This window comes from Chelonoidis abingdonii, chromosome 5 (assembly GCF_003597395.2).
Source record: "Chelonoidis abingdonii isolate Lonesome George chromosome 5, CheloAbing_2.0, whole genome shotgun sequence".
Taxonomy (NCBI): domain Eukaryota; kingdom Metazoa; phylum Chordata; order Testudines; family Testudinidae; genus Chelonoidis; species Chelonoidis abingdonii.
Window position 1 is genome coordinate 36054348 of NC_133773.1, and position 17071 is coordinate 36071418.

A 17071-nucleotide genomic window follows, 5' to 3' on the forward strand; every position below is an offset into this window, starting at 1 on the left:
AGTTTAACTGGTAATCAGTGCAGAGACGAAACACCTGTTTGACTATTTTACTTGATATCTTTCGCTTGTGAAATGTAAATAGCCAGCTATTTTGCAGTTAAAACAGTGTGTAATAACATATGAAGACCTACAGATCTACCAAATATAAATATAGTAGTGGGAGAGCCATGTTCTTGTAGGTCCCGGTTCAGGAAAGCACATAAGCACATATATAAGTCTCATTGACTTGGGCACCAAAGACAAAACCTTTCAGGGCAGGATTTTCAAAAACACTTAGCATTGGCCTAACTCTGCTTCTGTCAAGTCAATGGTCCAATTCCAATTGACTTTAACGAGACCACAGATAGACCAACGGTGAGAGCTTTTGAAAATTTCAGCCTATATGTTTAAAAGTGTCTATGCAAAAGTTACTTCTTAGCAGGAGACCAAGATGATGGCCACAAGTAAAGTGGAGAGACTTCATAGGCCTTTCAATGCAAGTACTTTTGTGACCTAAAATTCTACCATGTTTATAAAATGAATTCACTGTAGAAGTAAAAATGCTCTGTGTTCACTGTTTCTTTTACATTACTGGGTGTTTGAGTAGGAATGGGAGGCATCTGTTTTGCAGAGATGTATCATGCCAGCCTTCCCGTTTTAAGCTATTTCATTGCAGTATTGGTGTCTAAGAGCAAGCCAAAAGACTTTCAGTTTGCAGATGTGTACGCTAAATTATTTTCTGCATTCATATTAGGTTTCCAAATAGAAGCAATTAAATACTTCCCACTTCTATAGGTTTTTAAGTAATTGTCTAAATCTACTGAGGATTATTCTTTCTGTCTTTCTTTCTATTGCTATAGTCCCTCTGAGCCCCAGAAATATTAGAATAATTCTGTCCCTATCAAATACTATGTCATACCCAATAAATTCACAGGAAGAAGGTATAGATGAGACTAAAACACAGGTTAGCTCATGTCTGTTTGAGGTTGTTATCCATTCAGAGTTGTAAAATGCAAACTATGGCCCTAATCGTGCAATCTGCTCCTCTTGGGGATATATACCATTATGCCTGTGCAAAGCCCCAGTGAAGGCACTGGAGCTTTTTGTAGGGATAGGGAGTTTGCCTGTGTGGAGTTGCTTGCAGGATCAGGGCTTAAGTGTGCATTTGTATGAGGTTAGTTTATTTATTTATGCGTTCTGAATGATTTCTACATTCATGCATTGTGACCTGTGTTTAAATCTGAAATATCTTGAGTTCCATCACTAGGAAAGGCTGTACCCTAGCTTCCAGGGCAATATGAGGGGTATTTGCCTTTCATTTGTGTCCTTGGTGTAAACTGATGATTATTTTAGCCCTTTGTGACTACACTTTTGTAGGGTCTTTGCATTCATTCCCTTATAACGTGTCTGAATATGTTCTGTTTGTTCCTTCCTTCATCTGCTGTTCAGCCTCCTAAAAGAATTGTACCTTGGAAAAGAATGCCTGATAGTTAAAATAACACATGCATTTTGGTTTATGGAATAGAATTCTTTTGCACCATCTGTAGTTTCCAGAGCCTACTACTGCCATATTTCCAGGACTTCATGCTGATTTTGTTCCTCTCCATATGATCTGTACAAGCACTATCCCTGGTTCCCACATAATTGACGTGAGAGCCACAGAGGCTATGCAGCGTTTTTCTTTGCATTTCCTCGTTGACTTTCATTATCTGCATTGAGAGCCAAAAGCACTGAGCAGGAGGAAAGAGAATGATCTATCATAATATTTGAGCTCTCAGCATCCACTAGTTCTCCTTTCTTACCATCTACCCCTCTACCTCTCCCACATCACCAGCCCCTTCCAGAATTAAAGCATCAAACCCACCCAACTTGACTGCATGCTGTTCTTGTGAATCAGCAACAGTGACCTGGGTCATGCATGTACCAGTCTGCCATCAGAGTATGTTGATGTGAAATAGCATGCAGTAAATGTCATTTGCTTAAAGGAGATGTTTATCCGGTCCTGATCCTCATTCACTATAGGCAGTGTCTGTTAATGGGGGTGGGGAAGGGGTTGTCCGTCTAACATTTTTTATGCCCTTCCAAAATGCTTGTGTTCCATTGGCTGGTTACATTGGCTTTTTATTTTTGTCTGCTTTAAAGAGACAGAGAAGTTATCTATAATATAATATAGCAAACTTGGGTCATTTTCCCTTGCTGTCCTATTTTTCCTCCTCTTTCCTGCTTGTCATGGTAGTTGGTATGTAACCTGTTACATCAAAGAATGTCGTGGGTGAATGTTTACTAGTGTGTTGTCTGGTTTGCACATCATACATATCACCTAGCAACGGGAGTACTTCTGACTAGCCAACATACATCCAGAGTACCATCGTATTTTAATTAGCAGCATTTCTGGCCTAACACATTTGATTGAAATAATTAAAAACCTTATGAGCTACTAATTAAAGTGATGCAGTAATATAATAGACAACTTGACACAAACCTACTGCTTGCTTTGTATGCTGCACTCTCATGATCTGTCACAAAGAGGTTTCTTAATTACCTGGCTTAATTTTCATGTCACAAAGCACCTTCAATGTTGTAGCTTAGGTTTAAAACCCTGCCACTGAAAAAGCAGCGGTCATAATTTTAAGTGCTGCATTTAGTCACCAGTTGGGAGCTGTGGGGCTTGGTGAATAAAGCAGTATGCTTCAAGACTAAACTGAGTTAAGTGAAATGCGTTTTGGTGATCAAACTTCCATTCCACTGTGGACAGTAATCTGTGAAACTTTCCCACTGGACACTGATCAATACAGTGATCGTTGTTTGGGGGCAGACTCAGAAGTGAGCTGACATGGAGACTGAATTACCTTGAGGAGAAGCCACTGTCTTATATCACAGCTAAACCTATTATTAGTAAGACAGTGTCTATTACTAGCTGCATATATAGTAGTCTCAGCGTCACACATCAATCAGTCCCTTAATTGTAACAAATTACAATTTTTTCCCCATAAAACCAAATGAGAAAAAAATAGATATTGCATAATAATCTCCTTGGGTAAGTGGGAAAGGAGAATTTTTATGTATTTGTTTTCATTTCTGAAAGAATACTCATAGGAGGAATACTGAGATTTTCACACCTCTTCCTGACAACGTTGATGCTATCCCTATGGGACTATTTAGCAGTGGTGTGTGTAGAGAGCAGTTCCTAACCTGTGTGACAAATGAGTGCTCCAGTGGAAATGTTGTACCTGGACCCTGATGGCTGCAACTAAATTGCATTAAAAATGAGCTGTTTTTTATTTAAAAAATTATTAAAAAAAAAATTTGCATCCATAATATTTGCTTCTATTTGATTACTATAAATTGCTTAGTGTGAAATCCTCCGGTCTGATCATACTGGGAAATACATAAATGAAGCATGCATAATTGACTTTGGTGAAGGTAGCACAGGCGCATCTCCCGTGCTGATCAAAGCCAATGGCTCACGAGGGTGATATCAGCTTTGCTTTCACCCTGAAATATCAGAAACAGGGCAGTTGGTGACTCATATTTTAATACTCCCTGAACTGCCTTTAGCATTTGTGGTGTGCATGCATTTCTGATATAGACTGGAGGTATCTCCTCTCAGTACTTGGGGAGAAGAGACCTCAGCATGGTATACAGTATTACTGGGATGGTTTATGTGGCTTTCCCAGAAGTGGCATCTCCAGCCTATTCAGCCTGATGAGACTATCAAATCAGCAGGTGCATTATAAGAGGATTTAAAAAGTGACTATTGCATGTATGGATGGCAGGGTCAAAATTTAGGATTAATTTCTCATTGTCTAGATGCATTTTAGTTCACTGCATAATTTACTAACATTAAGTTCAGATTAAGCTGAACAGTATTTCTTTTCTTCTCATCATTATGTTCTATTTCTTCCTTTTTGGCTGTTCCCTACCTAATTTGTTTCTTTTCTGTTTTTCAGACTTTACATAAATATTGCTTTTCCGTTGATGTTGTCAAATGTTCTTTATTATTTTTTTTTCATTCTCCAAACTTCACTGATCTGTTTCTTCCCCCTCCCCCTGGAATTTCATAAGAAGATCCTATTTATGCACAGAAGAAAGGTATTAAATTAGTTAGAAGGGCTTACATTTAATTAATTTTTGTATTATTTTCCTAGTGTTAAGTACAGTTCTAAATTATTGAGATTTTCTATAACACTATGAAGGACTTAACTGTTTTTTTCCCACTCAATAGCATTATCCATCCATTTAGCCCTGCACTCACAGAATATTCTAAGAGACTATACTGATATTTCTTTGCACTGCTTCTAAGCCTGAAAGTATAAATCACATATTCAGGCAAAGTAAAATATTAGAAGTGTCAAACAAGCTGCCTATGCAGATTACTGTTCACTGTATTGGGAACAATAGCTGCTTAAAAATAATATTCAAAATGTTTGTTTGAAGAAAAAAAACAGATTTTAACTTTGGTTGTGTTCCTGTCCCCCTTTATGCAAATACTCTAGCAACTTACTTTTCTGGCAGGATTGTCTAAAGAACAAGTACATTTTAAGTGATATTAGAGAATGTATGTAAAAGGTGAAATTCACATCTGCAGATGGCCAACTTGCAGTCTGTGAACCATTTAATTCCTACTTAAGCATGGATTTAAGTCCATCTGAAGTAACACACAGGTTTTGGTGTGTTCCTTTTTACAGGGGTGAAGTTGGAACTCATAAACCAAAATATTTACACCGGAAACTTGATTCTAAGAGTTGTTTTTATACTCAGGGAATAGAAATAATACCATGTGACCTATGTGTCCAATCAAAATTAACAAAACAATCTCAAGTTGTGACTGTTCTATACTCAAAACTTCTCTTGAATAAGCTACAGACATGAGTTATTCACAGAAGGTATTTGGCAAATAACTTTGAATGGCAAATAAATATTCGAAAACATATATTACTTGTAGACAATTTGCAAACAGAAAAAAGATACATTTAAAAACTATTTGCTTGCCTTTACCATTCATTAGAAGGTGCGATTGAGTCAGAAACTTCTCAGAATTAATATTTTTAACATTATATTGTGTGTGTGCTATTAAAGTGACTTTATTTTACTCTGAGCCTATTATCTGGTATGGTTAAGTACAGTTTATACTTATTTTTATTTTTACAGATAAGATTATTTCTTTTTTTTTCTAGTTCTGAAAAGTAGTTGTTTTGTAAATTGAATTTTAAACACTGATTGAAGAAATAAATGTACGTGTAACACAAAAGAAAAGGGATACTCTCAGGTGATTAGAGGTCTAAACACAGAGTAGGTGGAGGCTGTTTCTTAAAAAAGGAAAAAAAAGAAAGAAAAAGGAATAAAAACTGTCTTTCATGAGAATTCAATTCTAGTTGAAGAAAACTGAGATCACATAGTAGTTCAGGTAGAAATAAGCCCTTGTAATTCCTGAAGAAGAGAAACTCTGACTACTGTTAAATTGTCATTTAAATCTTCCATTTAACTTTTTCTAATATTAGGTGGTCCTTGTTTCATGGTGATGACTTGTAACTCACACTTCCTTATTGTTTAGAATGATTCGTTGACACTTAACAGAGCAAAAGGTAGTCTTTTATTGGAAAGACTGTTCTAAAACATTTGTCTTCATTTTACATTTTAAGGTACAGACTTGTGATTTCAGGACAGGTCAAATAGTTACTCTGTTTTATTAAAAATACCTGGAAATAATGGGTAGCAGTTTAATAGATGTCCCAAAACAGTAAAAGGCAAAATTTTCATGACTGATGATGAGGCTCAGGAGCTGTACGTATAAGCACTCCTGTGCTTGTTCATACATTTACAACACTCGAGCACACAAATGGTGGTAACTGAACACATGTATTTGGTTGGGTGCATAACTTATACATGTATTTTCCTGAATGGCTGTGAAATTATATGCACCAATCAGAATGATGTTTTGTGTGTGTGGAGCCCATGCCTTCATTTTGAAAATGTGCAGTATTTGGGGTAAAAGGTTAATTTCCACTTATTGAATGACATGTTGCTGTGTCAGTCACATTGAGTTTTCCTGTTACTACATAGTACAGTTCTTGAGGTCATGCAATTTTCTTTAATGAAGGATGAAAGAGTTGGGCTTATTTCTGGTTCTGAAAGCTTTGAGCTATTGTTCATAGGAGCACAGAAAATAAAATAGACTAGCACAAATATCTTGTCACAATTTGACACCTCTAAATAACAGCCCTGCCACTTAGACATCTGCTTAATACTAGTGAGTACCATCTTATAAAACTTTGTGTTTTCAGTGGTGCTCTTAGTCCATCCTGAGTTTAGCTGCAATTGAGAAATTGGCAGTAGCTTATTAAACAAAATAGGTAACTGAGCTGGGTTGTATAACAACTGCATTGCCATCAACTGAAATGTGTGGAAAACTCACAAATTGGGAGAAGTATCTCACTGTAGGCTCTATAAAGTGCTCAGAAAATCTGTGTGGTTTTATCAGAATTCTCCAGTTCTCTATTGCAGTGTTTCCCAAACTTGGGACACTGCTTGTGCAGCGAAAGCCCCTGGCGGGCCAGGCCAGTTTGTTTCCCTGCCACATCTGCAGGTCTGGCCGATTGTGGCTCCCACTGGCCATGGTTCGCTGCTCCAGGCCAATGGGAGCTTCTGGAAGTGATGCGGGCCGAGGGACGTACTGGCTGCAGGTTCCAGTAACTCCCATTGGCCTGGAGCAGTGAACCGCGGCCATTGGGTGCCGCGATTGTCCGGATCTGTGGATGCCGCAGGTAAACAAACTGGCCCAGGCTGCCAAGGGCTTTCCCTACACAAGCAGCGTCCCAAGTGTGGGAAACACTGCTCTATAGGATACTTATAACTACACAGGGGAGAGTGTGAAATCCTGGTCTTAATGGGAGTTTTGTCATTGGCTTCAGGATTTCACCCTGAATGCTTTTAGCTGTAGTCACTGTATATGCTCCAAATGTAGAGAAGCAAGATACATGTTAGGGACTAGGGATGCATTGCTTTTTGCTAGGCTTCCATCTATCATACCCGTTGCCACAGTATCTGAGCACCTTACTCATCTACAAGTGATTGCAAGTTCTGTGTATCTGTTTGCCTTCTCCCAGCTAACTGCATTATTTCCTCCCCTCACCACCACTGTTCTGGCATCTGTGAAGGAAATAGTTGGGTGGTTAAAGCATTCATAGGTATTTCATTAATTTAATGTGAATTGTAAATAGAAATTTTCATTTAATTTTCCTATTGAATTCTGGGACTTGAAAGATCTGCATTTATGGAGTATTTTTCTTTTTGCATTTGGAGCTTGGACAGTTGAGACTTCGGTTTACATAGACGTTGTCTGTTTCTTGGACATTTCAGCAAGTTCCATTTTTCTTTCACTCGGAGCTCTATAGGAGTGCACTCCTAAGATGATGATGATCATTTGAAGATCTGGTACTTTTTTATAATGTGGGACTTTTATAAACTGGAGGTAATTTTTTTTAAGGTATCAGAATTTTGTTTGCCTGACTCAGGTGGTTATTTTCCTTGGAAGTGCATACAGAATTGGTGCTTTGTGGTAATGCTGAATTGTAACTAATTCAGTGTGCAGACTTCCATAAATAATGTCACTAATTAACGTAGCGTTAAGGTTGACTACATTGGCTCATGTCAGTCCAGAATGTCAAATGCACCTGTACATAAGCCTCTGAAAATCTGGAACTATACAGATAAGAAAATGTCCCGTGGGACCACACTGCTACTGCCACACAACTTTAACCCTGCCCTCTTCTATCAGCAATAGGCACCCTGTGACAAAATCTGGCATTTTCTGTGTTGGGCAGTATTATTCTGTGTTGTATCCAACAATATTATTCCTCTCCATACTTTCCTACTGATGCTTGCTGTGTTAGCTGTAGCTGGATTGATCCAGAAATAAGTTGCAGCAGGTTGCCAGAGCTCTGAGAAAAGGTGCAGCTACAGCTAGAGGAACTGAGGATCCGTTTTTCTTGGTAATGATATGCTGGAAGCCAAAGTAGATGGTTGCAATGGCCCCTCTTTGGTCTAAAATCTAACAATGAATAAAAGAGTGATAAAAATGTCTGTGGAGTTTTAAGGCTATTAGAGTGCCTGCTGCAGTCTCCTCCAGAAACTGATGTTCCACTAAGTATGTAAAGACGACATGGGACTACAAGTGTTTCGTCTCACTTCTGTGCTGACATATTGTCAGTGCTCAGCAGAACCCTTCTTCTACAATGACATTCACACAGTGCCATGCGCCCTATCTTCCCTCTGCTGTGCAATTGCCCTGAAGATTTCTAGCTGTCTGGTGGTACACATGATACTGTGCCAAAGGCTCAGTCAGGACTATCCAAAGGCAATCCCTAAGACACAGATGAATAGGTGTTAGCACCAGGCAAGTCTTTGGTGGTTTGATTGGACCAGGCAAAGTGGTTGAAAGTAAGTTGTACTGAATCTTGATCTTTATCCTAGTCAAGACATGGCCTGAGAGTTTTCCCCACACTATGTCTGTATATGTTTCACACTGTCCTCCAAATGTTTGGGATGGGTACTGTTATATGATCTCCACCAGGGACTCATTGGGGCATTGCTGAAAGGGGGACAGAATGCCATGTTGGTATGCTGATAAAGGAAATGTTGCCTTAATCCTGTATCTCCCCGTTTTGGAGATTTGTTGTTTTTACCTTAACTACTTCATGAGGTCATCAGAATTTTAAATATAGGTGCACTCAGCTTCTGGAACCATACATGGCATTGGTGGTCAGCCTCTGTTTTAATGATGTTTTGGGGTAGTGAATTTCCCTTGTCTTTGAGGAAGTAGTGGTAGTGTGGGGGACATAACCAAGTGGCATCTGTATGTGGGGAACAGAAGGGAGAAGATCTTCCTGGGAACACCTCACCACCATTCAGCTATTAGTTCTGTCCTCCTGGCTCTGCCATTCCTCTACTAGAGCTGGAGGGGTCATGTGGAGGGGAGGGAAGGTGGTAACCAAAGGGCTATAGAGCACATCTGCCAAGTGGAGAGACCATGGAAGACAAGAGGGAAAGCCCCAGACTTCTTAATTTACTTCATGGGCTAGTGTAGGGGGACAGGAATTTACACAACCCACTGCAACATAGCTGTGAATTGCCCCATTCATCTCAATACATGCTCACTTCCCCCATCTTCAGAAATCTACCCCTGCCTCTGGTGTGAAATATTAATTTTAAGACCAGCTCCCTAAGCATGTGGATTTCGGAGCAATTAGGAGCAATGTTAGAATATTAACATCAGATCTTTTGAGTGCAGTTGTAGTTGAGGAACTCCTTAATCAATGACACCAAATTTGAATCACATAGCATACCCTTGTTGTGATATTCAAGATAATCTCACTGTGTACGTGGATTTTAGAGTACTTTGAATATCAAAAGAAGTCCATTCTGTGGAGGCTTTGTCTTGGGACACTTTTGGTCAAATAACCCCAAATTTATATCGCAAGCTCTCTTCCAGCCTCAATTTTTGGCATGCCAATTTTAAGAAATATACCTCTGCATGTAGATTTTAGAGCACTTCGAAAATTATGAAAAGCTCATGGAATGGGGGAGTGAAGAGGAAGCAAATGGCTGCATTTCTGGAACCCTTGATCAAGTGACTCTCAATTTGCATTACAATAGCTATATTAATTCCCGTTGCTACCTACGAGTTTTCAAGACCATATGAAAGTTTTAGAGCAATTTAAATATTAAAATCAAGTCTCAGGAACCACTTGATTAAATGACCTCAAAGATGCACCACTAACTCTAACCCTGGCCTAGTGGAAGTACTGTAATTATCAAAACAACGTTAACATGAATGTGGATTTCAGAGCACTTTAAAATATTGACTCGTAAAGAGAAAGCGCTGTTTTGGGGGCTTAACTTCCAAAGAAGCTCTTTAGCAGCTCGTAACCCAAAGCAAAAGACAGGCAAAAAGTAGAAATGTGCCCAGCAGACATTCTCAGAAATCTGCCAAGGGCAGGATTCAAATACATATTCCTTGGGGTCTGCGACTACAGCATGTTGCCTTCAGCTACCAAGTGACTCCGACATGAGGGCCCATGTACACACATTTGTCCCCCTTGGAGCAGCAGTCCTGCAGAGTGTTCACAAATCATCCAGTATAGCACATGGCCCAGGCTCATGTCCGTTTCTAGAGCTATCTTTAACCCTGAGTAACTTCTAGCAGGTTTCTTCCTCAATGTGGCACTTGATGCTAGCTGAGATCAGACCTAATAGGGTGGTATCAGGTGATGTGGACCAGTGCAGTAGTTTGAACCACAGGTGTGAGCAAAAAAAAAAAAAAGGAAAGTTAACTGGAAATTATACTGTCTTTTTTTTTAGGGGCACTGTATCTCAGGATTCCCTTGCTCAAATTACCCCAAATCTGTACTACTAACCCTAACCTGGCCCAAATGAGAAGCAGCTATTTTCAAGGAAATCTCAATATATATATGCATGTTAGAGCACTTAGAGAAATCTGCTGTTAAATGGCAAGCTCATTTCAACCTTCACTATAGTGGTGCTGCCAGCACACTTAAATGAGACCTGAACATATTTGCACACTCAGACCTTCCTTCCTTCCTTCCTTCACCTTGTGTGGTGTGTTGTTGTGGCTTGGTGATCTTTCCCTTCCCCACCCACATGCCTTCAGATGTAAGCAACTGGTCTGCTCTCCTCAGTCAATTACTTCAGGATGTGGGTGCAACTTTGAAGGAGTGGGAAAGGAGAAGGGCAATGAATGCAGACAGGCTTCCCTTCCCCCATTCTTCATCAGTAGGCCCCAAAAGGCTCAACCTGTATCCCTTGTGTCCGTTCATAAAGTGCGCTTATAGAAGAAATCATCTGTTTCACCCCAGCTTGCAGTGGACTGTTTGTGTAGACAAGCCCTTAATGTAATATGCTGTAATATGTAACAGTGTAATGAGGCTGCTTCATCTCAGTATTTCCTGGTATTGTGAGAGCATATAGGTTTTGGCAACAGGATTTGGAGTACACCTCTACCCCGATGTAACACGTCCTTGGAAAACAAAAAATCTCACCGCGTTATAGGTGAGACCGTGTCATATCGAACTTGCATTGCCCCACCCTGTTCCTTGTTCCCTGACCACCCCTTCCAGAGACCCCTGCCCCTAATCACCCCCAGGACCCAACCCATCTGCTCCCTGTCCCCTGACTGCTCCAACCCCTATCCGCACACCCCCACCTCCTAACAGGCACTCACTGGCAGCAGCAGGAAATGGAGCAAAGTGGCCCCAGCCCACTCCACTCTGCCACCTCCCAGCGGTGGAGCTCCGCTTCCCACCGCGAGTGAGTGCGGGGAGGTTGGGGAAAGGACGCCCCCCGTATTCACCTGCAGCGGGAAGCGGAGCACTGCAGCTGGGAGTTGGTGGAGTAGAGCAGGCTGGGGCCGGGCTGCTCTGCTTCCCACTGTCAGTGAGTGCGGGGAGGTTGGGGAAAGAATGCCTTCCACACTCACCAGCGGCGGAAAGCGGAGCTATCTAGCCCCAGTCCCAGCCATGTTGCTGGGGTGGGGGAGGTTGGGGAAAGGTCCCGCACTCACCTGCATTGGGAAGTGGAACGCCATGGCTGGGCGCTAGCAGAGCAGGCTGGGGCCGGGCTGCTCCACTTCCCCCGGTGAGTGTGGTTGGGGGATCCCTTCTCACAAGCCCCCTCCCCTGAGCGACACAGCTGGGGCCGGGGCGAGGGAAGCAGAGTGGGCTGCTCCTGCTAATCCCCAGGCCACTCTGGGACTGTGGTGCCCCCAATATTGCCCCCCACAGCACCTGCCTCCTAGACCCTTATTGGGGAGAGCCCCTGACCACCCCCGAAACCCTCTGACCCTTATCCAACTCCTCAGCCCTGGCTCCTCAGAGCAGCGTGTCAGAGCATTACCGCGTTGTATGCGAACTCGCCTTATATCAGGTCGCGTTATATGGAGGTAGAGGTATACCAGAAAATATTCTGTAGCAGCATATTAGATAATATAGCAATGAAGGAAAAAGAATAGAGAGTGAATGAGTTACAGATATCCAAAAGCAAAGGAACGGACTTTATCCCAGGGACAGATGCCACAAATTGAAATATGTGCTATATGCCTAATAATATCTGATATATTTTGCTATGTCTAATGAAGCTGTGCCATAATTATGAATTGTTTTATTTTCATTTCAAATAGCAAGATTAAGAATTACATGTAAGCTGTGTCATTTTTGTTAACTGTTTCTAAATAAAACCTTGAAGATATTTCAGGGTGCAGATATTGTTGTTAATTCAATGCTGTTTTTAGCACCTTGATTGACTCGTTTTTCAGGACCTTGATTTTACCATGATTTGGTGAGGTTCCCAACTTTTGAAGCACAAAATGAATTTACAGGGGTGAGAACCAAGCTGCTTTAATGGATAGCAGGAAAATAATCACATGCATTTCTCAAGGGACTTATAATATGATGGCTGGAGTGTCCAGAAGTGATGGACACGTTTTCAACTGTAAATTACCAAAATCGGGATTTTAAACTTCCCTTACAGAGATGGCTCTTTAGTTTGGCAAACTGTGCTAAGATAGAGCCAATTACTATCAATATACTGTGACATGCATCAGATTTGTAAAAGACTTCTGTTCAAAATACAAAGTGGTGATCTAGTGTTTGAGTTACTACCTTTTATTTTAATGTTTTTTTTACATAGGAGCAACAGCTGCAGCTCGAAAGGAGGTTATTAGGAACAAGATCCGAGCAATAGGAAAGATGGCCAGAGTGTTCTCTGTCCTGAGGTAGGACTTCTTCGTTTAAGTTGCCAGAACACTGTATCGTTGCCCAATTAGTAACTTTTTGATGCTTCAGCATGCCAATCAAACAAGATGCATTGAGCCCTTTTGTAAAGTGCTATATCTGTGAACAGTCAATTGCTCATATTCTGAAATATCAAGTCCCTTCCGCGCACTTATGTTAAACTTCCTTTAAAATTCTCAACATCCAGAGTTTTTTATTAAGAACAGTTCACTCTGTTAGCCACTTGGCTAGGAAAGTTCAATGCAGAGTATGCAAAGCATCACACGTGTCTCATTAAAGAGGAAGCCTCCTGTCACACTTTGTCACCCATTTCAGTTGCTGCTACTGTGAATATTTTAAAGATGAAAGCATCAGGTTCGTTTAACTAAAACTCCAGGAAATGAACACAAACAATAGCAACTTGTTACCCTTGATCTCCACTGCTCCAATAACACATGAGCAGGGGGAACTAATTGCTGCCTAATGTTTAGAACTTTCTAGCTGACGTTTCTAAACAGAATAGAAAACATACAGTACAGTGCTATTCTTACAGCTCTTTCTGGAAAACTCACTTTTTTCCTCTCAGCAGAAGGAATTTTTCTTCGTGCAATGAAATGTTGCTCTTCTGCAATCCTTTTATAGCTATTGCAATTAATACAAAATGTTTAAGTTTTTTCAAGTGTGTTTTTTTTTAATGTCATTTGATGTGATTTTTTTTTTCCAAGTAAGAGGTATGACTGGCAAAAAAACAAACAAATATTATTTGAAGGCTACGCTCAAGATTATAGATGAAGTTAACTGGAATCACTTGATTGTGTCCCGAAACCTGCAATTTACTATGAGTGGGCAGTGTGGGCACAGCTGTTGGCCCACATGTTGCAGACTTCAGAATCAGGGTCTTAAATAGCATATTGAGACAGAGGATTTCATACCATAACCTCCAGGAGTAGATTCTGTGGCAGCCAGCTTATGTTTCTGAGCATCTTTTAAGATGGAACAGGCTAAATAAAAGTCTAGACTAAAACCTGCAAAAGAGTTTGATATTGGATGCTCATCTGATTTATTTGGTATTTAATAACACACTAACAATTTATACTGTATGGTACAGACTTCAAGAGTAACTAATGGTGCTCAGTTGGAGGTGGTTCAATTCTTGTGTACCTAATCTGACCCCTTAACGATGTCTAATTTTCACAGTTTGAACACTTTCTGAAAACCAGCCCCCTTTTAAATATTGTATTTCAATTGGGGCAAAATTTGAAGCACGCTTGAAAATCCTGGCCTTACGTGTACATCTTTCATCACAAAGATTCCAAATTACTTTAAAAGAAATATATCCACAAGAGATTTCATAGAATCATAGAAGATTAGAGTTGGAAGAGACCTCAGTACGTCATCTGTTCTAACCCCCTGCTCAAAGCAAGACCAACCTTCATTTCTATTGCCTTCTGCATCAGAGACGGTTGCATTTCTGTATCTCTGGAAGATCACAGCACACTAATGGTACAGAAGGATGGGAAATCATGGTTGTTCAAGCTGTTGAGCATGTTGAAGTTAGTGGATATTGATGGCACTCAGCTCCTTGCAGGAGCAATTCAGTGCTTTTCAGGTCTGGAGCTTTAATATTCATAAAGAGCAGATGCAACTTTGGTATTGAGTACTATGCCTTTAAGGGCTGAGCTTCCTAGACAGAGAATCTGGGTGGGGCTCTGTGAAGCTCTTGTTATCCACAGCCAATTGGAACCAGAGTCATAATAAAGCAGATCTGTTGGTAAGCACCTTAAGCACTGAGGGCTAGGTTCTCAGTTAACATTTTTAGGCATGTAGAAAACCACTGTAACCCACAACACCTGAGTTAGGTGCTTAGGCTCCCTATACGATGGTTAGGGAGAGGTAGGTCTGTCAGAGTATCACAAAAACCAGCATGCTGGGCAGCTCCCTGCCTCAGCTGGCATGGGTGATGCTGAGGAGACCAATGTGTCCTAAGCCCTGCCCCTCTTGGGGGGATGGTTGCCTAAGTCTGAGCTGCAGGAGGTGCCTCCTTCTGCTTGGGATTCTTGGCGGAAAGGGAAGAGGAGGAGGACATCAACGATTTCCCTCATAACCTTTAGCGCTGAGGTTAGGGTACTCACTTGGGATATGAGAGACTGCCTAGTTCAAGCTCCCCTCTTCCAGCTGAGGGGACGAAGATATTGGAGCAACCCAAACCACTGGGCTGTGAGGTATTCTGATTTGGGACTTCCTCAGACTCTCCTGTTGAAGCTGTTCCACTGCGGATAAATAATTTAAAAAGTCATTGGAGCAAGGGGGACTGTGTCCTGGTCTCCCACCTGGCAGGTGAGTTCTCCAGCCACCAGGCTACAGAGCCATTCTCATGCTTGAACATACGTGTGCTCTCTCTATCCTCCAAACACTCTTTCATTATTTACAGTGGAGCAGCTAGAGATATCAGAATGCCCTACAGAGGAGTGATTAGGGCACTCCACCTGAGAGGTGGCAAATCCCTATTCAACTATCTTCTCCCCTTCATTCAGAGAAGGGACTTGAGCCAAAGGTCTCCTGCATCCCAGATGAGTATCCTAACCACTGGGCTAAAAAGTTATGAGGAATGTCCTCTTAATCCCCCTGGCACCACTTCCTTCTACCAGCCATTTTTGAGTGAGCTCACCTGCAGGGGCCCGATCCAGTAAGCAATCTCAGAGCGCACTTACCAGATCAAGCTCCACAAGCAAGTTAGGCAGAGGAACGCCTATTTCCCCAGTTCATGAATCACACTGGGGTTTAGGCATCTGGATGCCTAATGTGAGACTGCAGCATGCCTGGGCACAGGCAGAAACATAGGCACCTAGTGATCTTATACTAGAAACATTTAGGCAGCCAGCAAGTTTAGGTACCTACAGAGTTCCGTAGTAGCTGAGAAGGCTTGTGTGAATATCAGTAGGGCTTGGGATTTAGGCACCTGAAGTGGCAGTTAAACACCGAGATCCTTCTGTGAATCTAGCCCTGAGTGACACTGAACATTACAACAACCTTGTGTTTTAAGGTCTTGTTAGGATAACACAATCACAATAAACAGCATATGGAAGCCAGTTTGTCTGTGTGAATAGAATCCTAGAAATGTAGGGCTGGAAGGGGTCTGAAAACATAATCTAAACCAGGGGTCAGCAACCTGTGGCATGTATGCCAAAGGCGGCACACAAGCCGATTTTTACTGGCACATTGCTACCAGCCAGCGTCCCGGCTGCTGGCCCCGCCTTCTGCCTGGGTGAACGGAACCCCCGGCCGGCAGCAGGCTGAGCGGGGCTCGTGGCCAGGACCCCAGCTGGCAGGAACCGGCAGACAGAACCCCAGACCGGCAGTGGGCTAAGTGGCTCAGCCCACTGCAGGTCTGGGTTCCAGCTGCCAGCACCTTGACGACCAGAGTCCCGGCCATCAGCCCCACTCAGCCTGCTGCTGGCCTGGGATACCAGCTGCCATCCCTGCTCACCTCGCTGCTGGTCTGAGGTTCCAGCCCCCCGGCCCCCTGCCAGTTAGGGTCCAGGCCTCCAGCCCTGCTCAGCCCTCCTGCCAGCCTGGAGTACTGGCAGACAGCCCAGGGATCTGCTCGTGGCCTGGTCCCAGCACTCTGCAGCCCTTATCAAAAATTACACTACAATTAGCTTAAAAACTTGAAAATGTAAAAACTTGGTATATTACAGTAATCATTAAAACATGTATAATATTAATAAATACATACGTTTGATGAAACAAAGTAGTTGTACCTACATGCCTGTGCTTAATTTGTGTTTTCGATCATTTACCTTCTAAAAAAATCTGGCATATCTCACACTCCCAGAAAGGCCATCTTGCACCCCCAGGGGGTGCGTGCACCCCTGGTTAAGAACCACTGCACTAAACTGATCACAAATGCATTATAATGTAGTTTTAAATGAAGTTTCTTAAACATTTTAAAACCTTGTTTTCTTTATATACAACAATAGTTTAGTTATATAATATAGACTTAGAGAGAGACCTTCTAAAAATGTTAAAATGTATTACCGGCACACAAACTCTTAAATTAGAGTGAATAAATGAAGACTTGACACACCACTTCTGAAAGGTTGTTGACCCCTGATCTAAATCTTCCTTCTATGTTGAGGCAGGGCCATCCTTGACAGGTGTTTGTGTCTAACCTTTTTCTTAAAAACCTTCAATGGTGAGTATTCCACAACCTCCCTTGGTAACCTATTACAATACTTAACTATCCTTATAGTTAGAAAGTTTTTCCTAATATCTAACCTAAATCTCAGTTACTGCAGATTAAGCTG

At 41.6% G+C, this 17071-nt stretch overlaps 1 protein-coding gene across 2 annotated transcripts in view; it reads left to right on the forward strand.

Annotated features, from left to right (window-relative positions):
• The window catches only part of PPP3CA (protein phosphatase 3 catalytic subunit alpha), a 316752-nt gene that overhangs the window by 288685 nt on the left and 10996 nt on the right, over nt 1-17071 (forward strand). For both annotated transcript variants that reach the window (XM_032763032.2, XM_032763033.2), the window contains exon 11: nt 12682-12766. In XM_032763032.2, the coding sequence (XP_032618923.1) occupies nt 12682-12766 (85 nt within the window). The remainder of the gene's footprint in view (nt 1-12681; nt 12767-17071) is intronic.